This window comes from Idiotropiscis lumnitzeri, chromosome 15 (assembly GCF_059441095.1).
Source record: "Idiotropiscis lumnitzeri isolate Australia: NSW breed Sydney's pygmy pipehorse chromosome 15, RoL_Ilum_1.0, whole genome shotgun sequence".
In the NCBI taxonomy this organism is placed as follows: Eukaryota; Metazoa; Chordata; class Actinopteri; order Syngnathiformes; family Syngnathidae; genus Idiotropiscis; species Idiotropiscis lumnitzeri.
Window position 1 is genome coordinate 2,505,546 of NC_142405.1, and position 12,143 is coordinate 2,517,688.

A 12,143-nucleotide genomic window follows, 5' to 3' on the forward strand; every position below is an offset into this window, starting at 1 on the left:
TACCTTGGTCACGAGGTAAACACTTTGCAATGGTGGGAAAATTCCACACGTGTAATGCCGTCTGTAGACTTTAGGGGTCATTGTTTCCCAGGAAATGTTTATGACGAGCAGGCAGGAAGAATTTAGCAACAAGGAAGTAACCAACTAGTGGTCACAAATTACCCTCTTGCTGTCAAGATGGCACCGATTGGGCTAAAAACCATAGTAGGAGAAAGTAAGTGGCATATATTCCGTTGAAGAACTATTTTTTTATGCTTTTCTTGATTACTGGACTTTTTTTTAGTTAAGCGTTAGACGCTGCGATGACGCGAACGAAGTTTGTTCATCGAAGATGTTTCCGGGCTGAAATCTCAATCAAAATGTCGAATTAAGATAATGTCACTCTAGCGACGTAATTAGCAACGAGCGAAAATATTGATTTTAGGAAATATGTCAATAGTCACCTTATTTTAAGTCGTTGAGTACGTCAAGATGACTGGCAGCAGAAGGCTAATGGCAGCTAGCTTACGTAATGGGGAAGTTCGGCAAGTTTACCTTCGCATTGATGGGATGAAATGAATATTCGAAATTATACTAACATTGAAAAAATATAACGCCATTGATACGTCTAAAGATATTTCCTTATATTTTCAAGGGGTAATTGATTATTTTCATTGTGAAGAACCCAGCTCTTATTTAATTAATCATTTCTGATTAAAAGAAGGTACTATTATTACTACTCCAAAGATAAGCCTATATATATTTATATAGATAGATATAGATAGGATAATATATGGTATGATTTGTAGATCAGGTTGCACCTCATCAATTTTTACTCACAGCACAATGAGACTAAAGTCTTGTATAATCTGTCGAATTAAGTTTTCTTTTTTTTTTTTTTGCTTACCGTTTACACCCTAACTGTAACGCAACTATGCTATTGCTTATGTTAAAAGATGAACAACTATTGAAGAGTTGCATCCTCTTATCGAATGACAATGCAAAGCACCATGATGTTGGTGAGAACATTTCAACTTCTACAGTTGTATTATCTCTGTTTGTTTCAACAGAAATCCTAAATGGTGTCATTAAGAGTGTCAGGAAGGATGGCGAGTGGAAGGTAAACATTGTCCAAACATAATATAAACAAACCCTTGACTCTGATTTGCATTAATGACGTTATTTTTTTAAATTTATATTTTAAATAAATGGCTTCAGGTTCTTATTGTGGACCACATGAGCATGCGGATTCTATCGTCTTGTTGCAAGATGCCGGACATCCTAGCTGAGGGGGTCACAAGTAAGTGTGTAGTTTGATATGCTTGTTATGTATCCTGCTGAGTGCAGTTCAGCAAGTATTTATATGACCATGCTTGACATACTTCCTGTCCTCAGGGGATGAATTAATGCTTGTCAAAATTGATTTTATTCTGATCGTTTCATAGTGTTGATTTTTTTTTTTTATTATTTATTTATTTTTTGATGTGATTGCTGCGGTCTCTTCCCATGTGCTTTCAGTTGTGGAGGACCTCAATAAAAGCAGGGAACCCATCTCTTGTCTGGAGGCCATATATTTGATCTCACCAGTGGAAAAGGTTTGCTTAAGCACTAAATTAAAAAAAAAGGGACACGCATTGTAATACATCGGTCAATTTCTGTAATTTGTTTCATGAAGTGGTAACCAAGACTTTCACTTGCAGTCAGTACGGGCTCTCATTAACGATTTCAAGGACAGTGCCTTTACGTACAAAGCAGCCCACATCTTCTTCACGGACAGTAAGACATTTCTGTTGGTGCATTGCAAAATAATCAACATTTTCACATGGGTTGTTTTATGTTTTGATTTCTTTTTTACTCCACCAGCTTGCCCTGATAATCTTTTTAATGAAATTGCAAAATCGAGAGTCTCCAAGGCTGCCAAGACGTTGAAAGAGATAAACGTCGCTTTCCTACCGTACGAGTCTCAGGTAGGAAATTTTTATTTATTTCAGAAAAGGCCTTCTAGAACAACTCAACTTTATTTTGAATAATAATTACGTAACTTTATTTTTATTTCCCATATTGAAATAATTTTCTTTTTTTTTTTTCAAGTAATTGAATTGTCAGCTTGTAGGTCACACTAATGGTGGAATAATGTTTGAAATGTTATAGCACAGCAGTCTTTGATCCAGTTTCTATGACATTTCTTTTTTCTTCCTTGTCGTCACCGCAGGTGTTCTCCCTGGACCACCCAACCTCCTTCCACTCTTTCTACAGCCCCAAGTCCAATAAAGACACAAGAGACAAAATGATCGAGTGTCTCGCGGAGCAGATTGCCACCTTATGCGACACGCTCAAAGAGTACCCCGCCATCCGATACCGCAAGTACGTTCCATCCTTGTGACTTCCACATGAGCGGAAAGAATTGCGCTCATTAATTTCTTCTCGTGTCCCCGTAGCGGCCCGGAGAGGAACGCCAAACTGGCCGAAGAGGTCTACCAGCACCTGAACGCCCACAAAGCGGACAACCCAAGCATGGGAGAGGTTCTCGTGCATTACTTACTACTACTACTTCTATTTGACATGTCGTATAAAAGTGAATTGTTATTTTTCTATTTCTACTCTAGCAGCTTTTTCCGCACAAGAGTATAAACATCCGTTTGGATGGTGCAGCTTTTCACCTCTACAGGTTGTGGGTGTCTTTGTTTTTTTTTTCCTTTTCTTTACTGCTGCTTTCTCCTTTTTTCTTCTTTCTTCTTTTTCTTAGCTCACCTTTCCTTGCTCCGGGATGAGTCTTATCAGGCATGTATTATTTTTCTGTGTTCATTTGTTTGCTGTGTTGCATGAGAGGAAAAGAACACAGGGGGTCCTCACACACCTTAGTTAACCTAACATTAAATAAGGTAGTAAAGATGTCATTACAGTATATATTTTTGTAAGCACTGTTTTCATCCCAGCTCACTTCACAGCACGCAGCAGAACGCAATAAGTTTTCCTTCTGCTTATTGCCACTCGCAACTCAAGTTTTTGTAACATAAAATAAAGTCAATTACACATGAGGTATTTAAAACAATCACACAGCTTTGCGTTAGGTCAGACCGTTTAGCTCAAAGCTAACAAACGATGCAAAAAAGCCATCGACAGGCTCACTTATAGCATCGGAGTTTTATTGCTGTAAACACAAATGGTGACGCAGCACATGTAGACAGATGATTTAAGAAAACTGTATCCTCGCACCTCCTTGCATTTGTTACCGTTTGTAACCTCAAAAATGAATATGCACAGTTGGAAACCGAGAACCCCCTGTACTACAAAATATTGCATCATTGTGAAAATGTCACCTCCCCTCACATGCATTTGCAAGGAATACGGATTGCATGGCAGAATAAAAAATAAATATTCCCACCAGGTCTTCTGTTAAAATATCTAACATTTCTCTCATGATTTCAGGGCGTAAACAAGGGTCGCTCGCAACTCATTATCGTCGACCGTGGGTTGGATCCCATCGCGCCTCTCCTCCACGAGCTGACCTTCCAGGCTATGGCCTACGATTTGCTGGATATCCAAAAGGACATTTACTCGTGAGTACACGTCCATTGAGCAGTGCTGTTTGTTTTCCTGCGTAACTTTAAAAAAAAAAATTTTTGGTGTAGTTATCAGACAACCGGCATTGGGAATTCCAAAGAGAGAGAAGTGTTGCTGGATGAAGACGACGAGCTCTGGGTTCAACTCAGACATTTGCACATCGCCGATGTCTCTACGTGAGAATGCCCGGATGGACTTGACACACACAAACACACATATTGTGCCTGTCTAATGACTTCCTTAAATGTCTTTTTTTGTCGTTGTGGTAGGAAAGTGACGGAGTTGCTTAACACCTTTTGTGAAAGCAAGAGGATGTGCACCGACAATGTGAGCATGACTAGACCTTTTTTTTTTTTTTTTGGGTGTGCAGTTTTGTATAAATCTTTTTCCTTTGCATTGCAGGCCAACATCAAAGATCTATCTCAGATGTTAAAGAAGATGCCACAATATCAGAAGGAGTTGAGTATGGTGAGCGACATTGTTTTAATCTTTTTAAGAAAATTATTATATCCAATCATTAAGTAAATGCACTTTGTCACGATTAAAGTCTTCCTTATTAATTTATTTTATTGTTTATTAATATATTTAAGTGCTTTATAAATAACGTTGAATTGAGTTGTTAAACTAACTCAAATAATGCCTCACATCAAATATGTCACATATGCATATAATGTTCCAGATATTAGACCTTCATTTGACTATTCTGCTCCCCTCACAATATTTAGTAATTTGCTCTTAGAAAATGTCCTAATATCTTTGTGTTTCTGCTGCACTATTATTCAACACGTGTTTTTTTTTTTGTTTTTTTTGACAGTACTCCACTCACTTGCACCTGGCTGATGCTTGTATGAAGAAGTTCAAGGCATCTCTTCATAAACTCTGCGAAGTGGAACAGGTCAGTATTTCCTCAAAGTTTTGATGTCAGCAATGTCAGCGGTATAGTACTTGGTTAATTTAAGATTGTGCAAATCCTTGAAATGTCATATGCTCCCAAATTTTTGTAGCCCTCCATTTGTATTTTTAACCATAAGAACACATTGCGGAGGTCATCTTTTACTACATCTGGTCACAGAGTACATTCGCACATCTGTAGTTGACATTATAAATAGAAGGAGGATAATGGACTCTTGATCCCTCAGCATTGGCAAGAAGCCTTCCATTCCCACCCGGACCATTAAACTTCTCGGCACTTGTCTGCCCGCGTGTTTGAAAACAAAGTGTCGTCATTTACATGAGCCGATGGGATCAGCGAGGAAGCGTCTGTTATGCGAAAAGTCTGGCAGGTGAATTTGCCGTCCCGCTTGGCACACTGAGTGACCTCGGTTTATTTTTAGCGCCGCCGGTGTGTAAGCTCAAATGCCACTGGCACGGTTTGTGGTGTTTAATGGAGAATAAAAGGTCATAATATTGTATAAGGAGCTTGCGGCCAGACGTCAACACCCGCAAGCTTTCATGTCATGACGGAGTGTTAGGACACTTAATAACATTTAATGACTTGGGGATGTAAAAATCCTTCCAAGCGCATGCCTGTGGCCTGGATTTATCGGGGATAGGAAAACAACACGACCCGGGCAGAGACCTGGTTTTGTGTTCGCGCAGGAAATCGAGTCGTGTCCTTTTGAGATCCAAATTTTCTGAAGAATGCATCACTGGGTTATGAGAATGTTTGGCTGCCACCACCTCATAAATCACCACCAGCTTGTTTTGGCTTTTAATAAGGGCGGCCAGGTCCAAACGGCAAACGCTCCAGGCACCTGTCGTCTGTGCAAGTGTTTTGCATTGTTTGGCTGAGAAAGTAGAGTCATTACCGCTGACGGGGAGGTTAGCTTTTCACTGCCGTGTGGAATATGAATCGGATGTGAAAAGCCAATTTCCACTAACGTCTGGTGGGCCAAGGGAGAATCCATAATTATCCCCCTGGACGCTGTTGGAAATGAGATACAGAATCACAATGGGCTTGACTTTGACTTAGAGTGCCACGTTGTTGAGTCCACGTGTGAACCAGGCCTTCAGGCTGCCGTGTCTTCTTTAGAGTGCCTCGTTATTGCGGCGTGGAAACGCCCTGCGATGACCCCACGTGATACATCGGAGCTATCAGAGACTTGAAGCAAATCTATCCGATTTTCAAAGGGACTTATGGCACGTGTCCTTTCTCCGGTCACAGGACTTGGTGATGGGTGCCAACGCAGAGGGGGAGCCTCTAAAAGACGCAATGAAGAGCATCGTGCCCGTGCTGCTCGACAATGAAGTTTCACCCTACAACAAGATCCGCATCATCCTGCTCTTCATATTCCACAAGAAAAAAGGTGCAATTTTCCTCCCCTTTTCCGAGTCCAAAATGAGCTCGTTGTTTTGCTTCACAGTTTGGCTGATTTTTGTGATCGATCGCAGGCATTGGGGAGGAGAACCTGGACAAACTCATCCAGCATGCCAACGTGACGGCCGACAGAAACATCATCACCAACTTACAGTACCTGGGTTGTAACATCATCACTGGGGTATTTATTTATTGTGAACTATAAATAAATATAAAATTCCACATAGGAGGGCCTGATTTGAGATTCGAACCTGAAACGTATCGACAGTTTCGTGGCCACGCTAACCACCACTTGCACACTAAATTTCCCACCTTTCTTGTGTGACATCATCACCAATTAACCAAGTCGATCCGTTTCCTCTGCTTTGTCATTGTTCACACCGCCTAAACTAAAAAGTGCAATTTATACTGAATGTGTTTTAGGGAGCCAATGCCGGTACAACTCTGCCTGATCGCAAGCCGCGCGCAGACAGCACGTACCAGCTCTCCAGATGGACGCCCATCCTCAAGGACATCATGGAGGTGTGAGGCGCTTGCAACACAAAAAGTTGCCTTTTGCTTTCTAATTGAGTCGTTTCTCTCAGAACGCCATAGAAGACAAGCTGGACAAGCGCCACTGGCCCTTCATATCGGACCCCGCCCCCATCAGCACCACTCACACGGCAGTCAGGTAGGTCCCCAGCTAGGAAAATTGTTCTACGCGAACAACCAAGCAAAATTCTTGTAAGCAATAGAAAGTTAGGAAATAAGAAGAGAACAAACCTCTCACGGGAAGGCCGCTTCCGAGATTCAAACCCTAATCCTCTGAATTGCGAGACAGACGAGCTAACCGCCAATTCCACTTGTCATTTTTCGTTTGTCCATTTTTAGAACATTCATCGAAAACAAACCAAAAAAAAAAAGATGCTGTCTGTGTTAAACAAGTGGTCACAGACGGATTTTTTTTTTTTTGTCAGATAAAAGCTTTTTTCCTTGTAACTAAGCCCGAGTGGCGCTCTTTTGGAAAAAGGCAGAGTGAGAAAAAGGTTTTAAAGGTGAAAAAAAAGCCAGTTTTGCTTGAAATGCTCTAATCTTGCAGGGAATTCCCATATGTGTGGTTATTTTTGTAAACCAGACGGATTCCACTCATAATCTGCGTAATGCACAATACTTGTGTCCTTTTTGTTCCGCAAAGTGCTGGAAATAAATCTGAGTAGTCATTAAAACCATTGTAGCTGTTGAAGTTATCATTAACCATATCGATTTGTACCTTTCCATTCCTCCAGCGCTCGTTTGGGCCAGTGGCACAACAACAGACCTCCAACGGAATATCACACTGGACCCAGACTCATTATTTTTGTCATTGGCGGGTTGAGCCACTCGGAGATGCGCTCGGCTTATGAAGTCACCCGAGCCTATGCCGGCAAATGGGAAGTGCTGATTGGTAAGCGTTGTATTATTGCAGCCGACCCTCCAGAGTTTATTAAAAAAATAAATAATAAAGCAAAACATATAACAAATAAAAATGAAGAACAAAAATATTTTTTAATGGGAATTTGCCTCCAAATGGATTTTCTCTTGATTTAAAAAGTCGTGCTTTGTTCATTCCAACTAGCATTTAGCTTAGCGATGTAAATGACTTTTATTTTTTTCAGGCTCCTCTCACATTCTCACTCCAACCGGCTTCCTCGACGACCTCAAGAGTCTCGACCAGGTTCCTAATCCATCTTGCGAAGACAACGTGGATCCCCACAGTGGGCGGGCACAATAAAGGAAGAGCCTTTCCTTTCCTTTCGTTTTGATTGGCTCCGGGTTCTACATACATCTCAACACAACAATATTTGAAGTGAAATATGAAGTTAACCTTTTTTTTTTTTGGAGTCTTGTTTATATAGTTTGCTCTACAATTAGTTCTGTGCTGATATAAAAGTATTTTAATGACTACTCGCCTCATCTCCCCGTGAATGGCGTCGCTGTGACCCTTTGAAGGTACCTTAAATTAAACCCCCCCCCCAACCCTCTTTGTCTTGGTAAATCCAATCGCAACTGCTGTCTTTGATCATCTTGCACATGCCTTAAATAATAATGCTGGAATGTGGTCTTTCTTTGTCGTGTATGAAAAGTAATAAAAGAAGCAATATTCACTTTACATCTGCTTCGATTGTCATTAGCTCGCCGCTTTGGCTGACCACGCAGAGACTTCTTAATTGCGATTGAGGGGGCGGGTGGGATCATACACCTACCTACAAATGCCGGAGGGGGTGGGAAAGACAGATCATCCCCTCTCCATGCCGAGGATTATGTTTTCATCTCGGATTACAGATGGCAATATTAAGAACAGGACACGGGCCGCAGCCCTAATGGCGATGGGTTAATACTAGGCACTTAACTCTATTTAAAAGCCTTTCGTCCGAGCCGCGTCGGGTAAACAATCAGAGCGGCGGTGCGCCAGACGTCTTCAGTCGCGGTGTTCCCGACAAGTCCGTACGGATTCCATTCAACATTGACTAACTTTTGATGTGGTTTTGTATGCAGACGAGGAGCGTCATGCTGTGATGGTGAGCAAAACTTTCATTAATTAGTGACACCCACACAACATAATGGAATTAAACGTGTTGAGTAAGAATTAAATCGAGTATCTAGTTCCTTCATTAATTCTCACAATGATAATTCGGAGATATTTTGTTAGCGACGGTTAGTCTAGTCGATTTAATTTGCAGCCTTGATCCACTTACCTTTTTGCTAATTAGTGTCTCCACAGTGGCTTTGCCCCCTTCTCTTTTGATGAGTTTGCCCCTGAGGTACATCTCCTCAGCATCGGTCACAAAGAAGGCAGTTTTGGCATCAAATGGCGCCGTCTGAGCCTCGATCCTCTCCTTCTCCGGCTTTCGCAGGTAAATGGACGCCTTGCCATACTGCTCCATCTCCGGGTCGGTGCTCATGGTGGCACTTTAATGGAGACTACAACAAGGCACAGTTCATGCGTTCTCCATTTCAGTGTCTTTTTGTAAATTGGCATCATTTGTGTTCAACCGCCGGCATGAATCACCGAACAAATGTTTTAAATGACTGTGCATGAGATTGTCATTACCTCTCAAGGTCCCGTCAGAAGATGAAAAATCAGATCTGTGCTTATGATCCTATGAATAAGGTAGATGAAAGATGAGTTAAGGTGTGCATTTTCATTTTCAAATATGACTTTAAAAAAAAATAAAAAACATCAATGGCAGTTATTACTAACCTGCGTTGGAAACCTACCAGTTATTGTCAGCGTCTTGGGCACCCTCTTTTATAGAGGACAAATGTCTCCTTGGTAGGTGTGCCCTGCTCAGTTTGGTCATGTATTCTTGTCATGTTGTCGCTAATCCTGTGACATTGACATTTAATGTGATTGTGTTGCCTTGTGCCTGGTTTTATGGTTGTCAAGTATTTCCCACCGCTGTGCCGAGGCCTAATGGAAAAAATAATACCCGCCATAAATAAGACAAAAAAATACATGGAACAATGAACATAATATGTTATTGGGAGAATCCAGGTGTTTTATTCTTATTAAAAGTGAACTGCTAAAAAGTTTATACATTAGTTATTGCACTGATATTATTGATACACTTATAAATGAATTGAGCACCTTTTTCTTTTTCAAAAAAGAAAAAAAAAAAAAATTGGAATGATAGACTTCAGCCCCACTTAGTTGAGGTTGTTTGGGATCTATAATGTGCAAATGTTGTTTCCGACTCAATTATCAGCGACATGTGATCATCTCGACATGGTGCCCCGTGCCAGGCACTGGTTCAGTTTTGGAAAAGCACACAAATGTCATGGGTGTTCAGTTGCAGAAACACCACACATCTCACATGTCTGAAATAAAATTTCGGCTGAGCGCCACTCCCAAAAACTTGAGGAGTGATTACGCATCCTTTTGGAATGCGCTGGATGAACAGTTGTCAAGTAGACTCAGATAAGACCCCAGGATGGCCGAGTGGTCTAAGGCGCCGCGTTCAGGACCCAGTCTCCCCAGGAGGCCTGGGTTCGAATCTCGAATTTCCCCATTGTGGGACTAATAAAGGCAATATTAGTCCTGCGCCAATAAACAAGATGTTAGAGATGCCATGATCAATAAAAGCACAAGGTAAGTCTAATGTCACTTTCCAAGAATGTTTTTAACAAAAAACATATTCCGTTTTATTTTGTCTTCTGGATTGTTAAATCAAGCTTTGCTTTCGTCTTTCAAATTTCCCTGACTTGCTTTTTCCCCCAAAAGGGAGATGACCTTGAAGCAAAGCTAAGCGTTTAAACACGTTTTGGACACAAGGTATTTCAAACAAGGTCTAATGTTTATTCTGATGGTCTGAATAAAATTGTTCCTGACCTCTACTCAAGTTGAGTCCAAGTGACCATCAGCCATTTTATTTGAGCCCTACCTGTTGCTCTGGTTTTCTATTAGCTTCTATTTTCGAAAAAGCAAAGGTTTATAGATGGCGTCGTAAATAGGTGCTAGTTCCCTAGCGGCGAGATCCATGCGTCCAGTTGTTTGACACCTTGCAGCCTGTCGTTCATCTCCAATAAAGTTGAGGGTTTGTTAATGTAGCACATGACTGCTTCTTGGGTCACCTTGATTCCAGCTGCGGACGTGCGGCCCATTGTTCAGAGCGGTGACACAACGTTGCACTCTAGATCACACTGGCAGCGCGGTGGTGTCGCTATTTAAGTCGTACCTCTTCAATTTGTCAAGTTAATTATAGTGTGAGTCATAATGGACCGAAAATAAAGCAATTCTTGCCGGCTTTTGATGTCATCCACTCGGCTTTGTTGAAAAAACTGGCAGTGAAATCTTTTGATTTTCTTGTTACTTGATCACACTTGTCTGAATAGTTTATGAGAAAAAAACTCTCCTTAGTACGCCCTTGTGTCTGGAAATCCTTTTTAAGTGTTCCCCATGCTGTTATCTAATGAGCCGAACAAAGTCAGCTTTAATGTCTAAATATATTATTGCACTAAAAACAGACCACAGGTCTGGTTGTGGTTGAAATGTCTTTGAAATAGCAAGTGTTGCCATCACATGTGCTTCTATTGCAAATTGCAAATGTAGCCACAAAGAGAGGCGACTAATTGGGACTCTGGGTCAAGAAATGCATGTGTGTTCAGCTATATAACAACTTTCGTGTTTCAAATATGGTCTGACTGAGGATGTCAGTTAATGGTCCTGTTAACTGGTCATGGTATTCCAATAAATGTATGCTGTCATCACTGGGCTAGTTAGGGCTCGCAAGGATGACAAGTAGTACCAGAAAGGGAGAGTACTTAACATTTCTGCAATGGTTCCGAGCTTACATTAGTCCAATTGTCATTCCACAACAAGTATCACTTACACAGCCGTTCTAAAATGATGTACTGTAATAACTTGTCAGTGGCATTGAATCTTTAACTACAACGTTGAAAAGCAGGCATCTGTTACGTCTGGGGCCATGGGTATTGCTAATGTAATTGGAAATTAGTAGGTATGAAATGACATTATTAATTCTTAAAGAGGGTCAGATAACAAAACATACAGTCTGTATCTGAATGAATACTTTTATCGTGAAACGGTCTTAAGACTCGTAACGTATACCGCAAGCTCGCCAGTCTAGGTATTGAATTGTGATTAAAAACGTTTTTTGAATAAATAAATACTAACCCTTTTTTAATTTTCTTTCTTTCTTATTTTTTTACATTTATTTTATTATTATTATTATTATCGCAAACGAAAAAGTGATATGAAATGGTTAGACTAATTATTGCACCTGCTAGGTTCGCATAACATAGCATTAATCCTACTATCACCCACACGGTGACAGGCATCAAATATGGAAAAAGAGGACAAACGTCTAAAATTATGAAGGGTAAGCTTTGTCAAGTTGTATTTGTTATCATCACACACACGTAAGAGAAATTTTATGAAAATCAAGGCAACAAAATATCTTCTAGCTAGCGTTTACTTAGCATGAGTTATTACTTAGCAAGCTAGTAGAGTAGATTGATGTAGCTCGTGAATAAATTACGTACTTTATTTAGGCATATTTTTGAAAGAACATGAACATTTAGGAGCTACATAATGTATTACTATTAATGGTTTGGGTTTTTATTATTGGATATACATTTTGCATTTAATGATACATTTGAATGGGAACCTGTGTTTGGAAACAATATAGTCATGAAATGGTTTAAAGAGTCTTGAAACTCGTTTGCTTGTACTAATTCTAAATTCTACCTCCAGTAGATGGTGCAACTACACCGTTTTCTGCCGCTATCTCGCAGTTTTTCTTTT

The 12,143-nt window shown here is 40.5% G+C and overlaps 2 protein-coding genes across 2 annotated transcripts in view; both read left to right on the forward strand.

Moving 5' to 3' along the window:
- The first annotated feature begins 71 nt into the window (after positions 1–71).
- stxbp2 (syntaxin binding protein 2) lies at positions 72–7,988 on the forward strand. The gene is made up of 19 exons (XM_088316080.1): positions 72–214; positions 1,050–1,099; positions 1,198–1,279; positions 1,498–1,574; positions 1,680–1,755; positions 1,843–1,946; positions 2,192–2,343; positions 2,418–2,502; positions 3,409–3,539; positions 3,612–3,719; positions 3,813–3,870; positions 3,946–4,011; positions 4,358–4,438; positions 5,708–5,849; positions 5,935–6,041; positions 6,284–6,382; positions 6,445–6,530; positions 7,126–7,283; positions 7,495–7,988. The coding sequence occupies exons 1-19, from the start codon at positions 178–180 to the stop codon at positions 7,608–7,610; spliced, it is 1,815 nt and encodes a 604-aa protein (XP_088172206.1). The 5' UTR covers positions 72–177; the 3' UTR covers positions 7,611–7,988.
- A 246-nt stretch (positions 7,989–8,234) lies between these two features.
- Positions 8,235–12,143, forward strand: part of xab2 (XPA binding protein 2) — a 28,427-nt gene continuing 24,518 nt past the window's right edge. Inside the window, exons 1-2 of the mRNA XM_088316077.1 lie at positions 8,235–8,397; positions 8,590–8,733. Coding sequence (XP_088172203.1) covers positions 8,395–8,397; positions 8,590–8,733 — 147 coding nt within the window. The 5' untranslated portion in view covers positions 8,235–8,394. The remainder of the gene's footprint in view (positions 8,398–8,589; positions 8,734–12,143) is intronic.

Coding starts and splice junctions, on each gene's coding strand:
- stxbp2 (XM_088316080.1), top strand. CDS start 178: ATGGCACCGATTGGGCTAAAAACCATAGTAGGAGAAA. Junction 1,280..1,497: donor CCTAGCTGAGGGGGTCACAA/GTAAGTGTGTAG, acceptor ATGTGCTTTCAG/TTGTGGAGGACCTCAATAAA. Junction 7,284..7,494: donor CAAATGGGAAGTGCTGATTG/GTAAGCGTTGTA, acceptor TATTTTTTTCAG/GCTCCTCTCACATTCTCACT.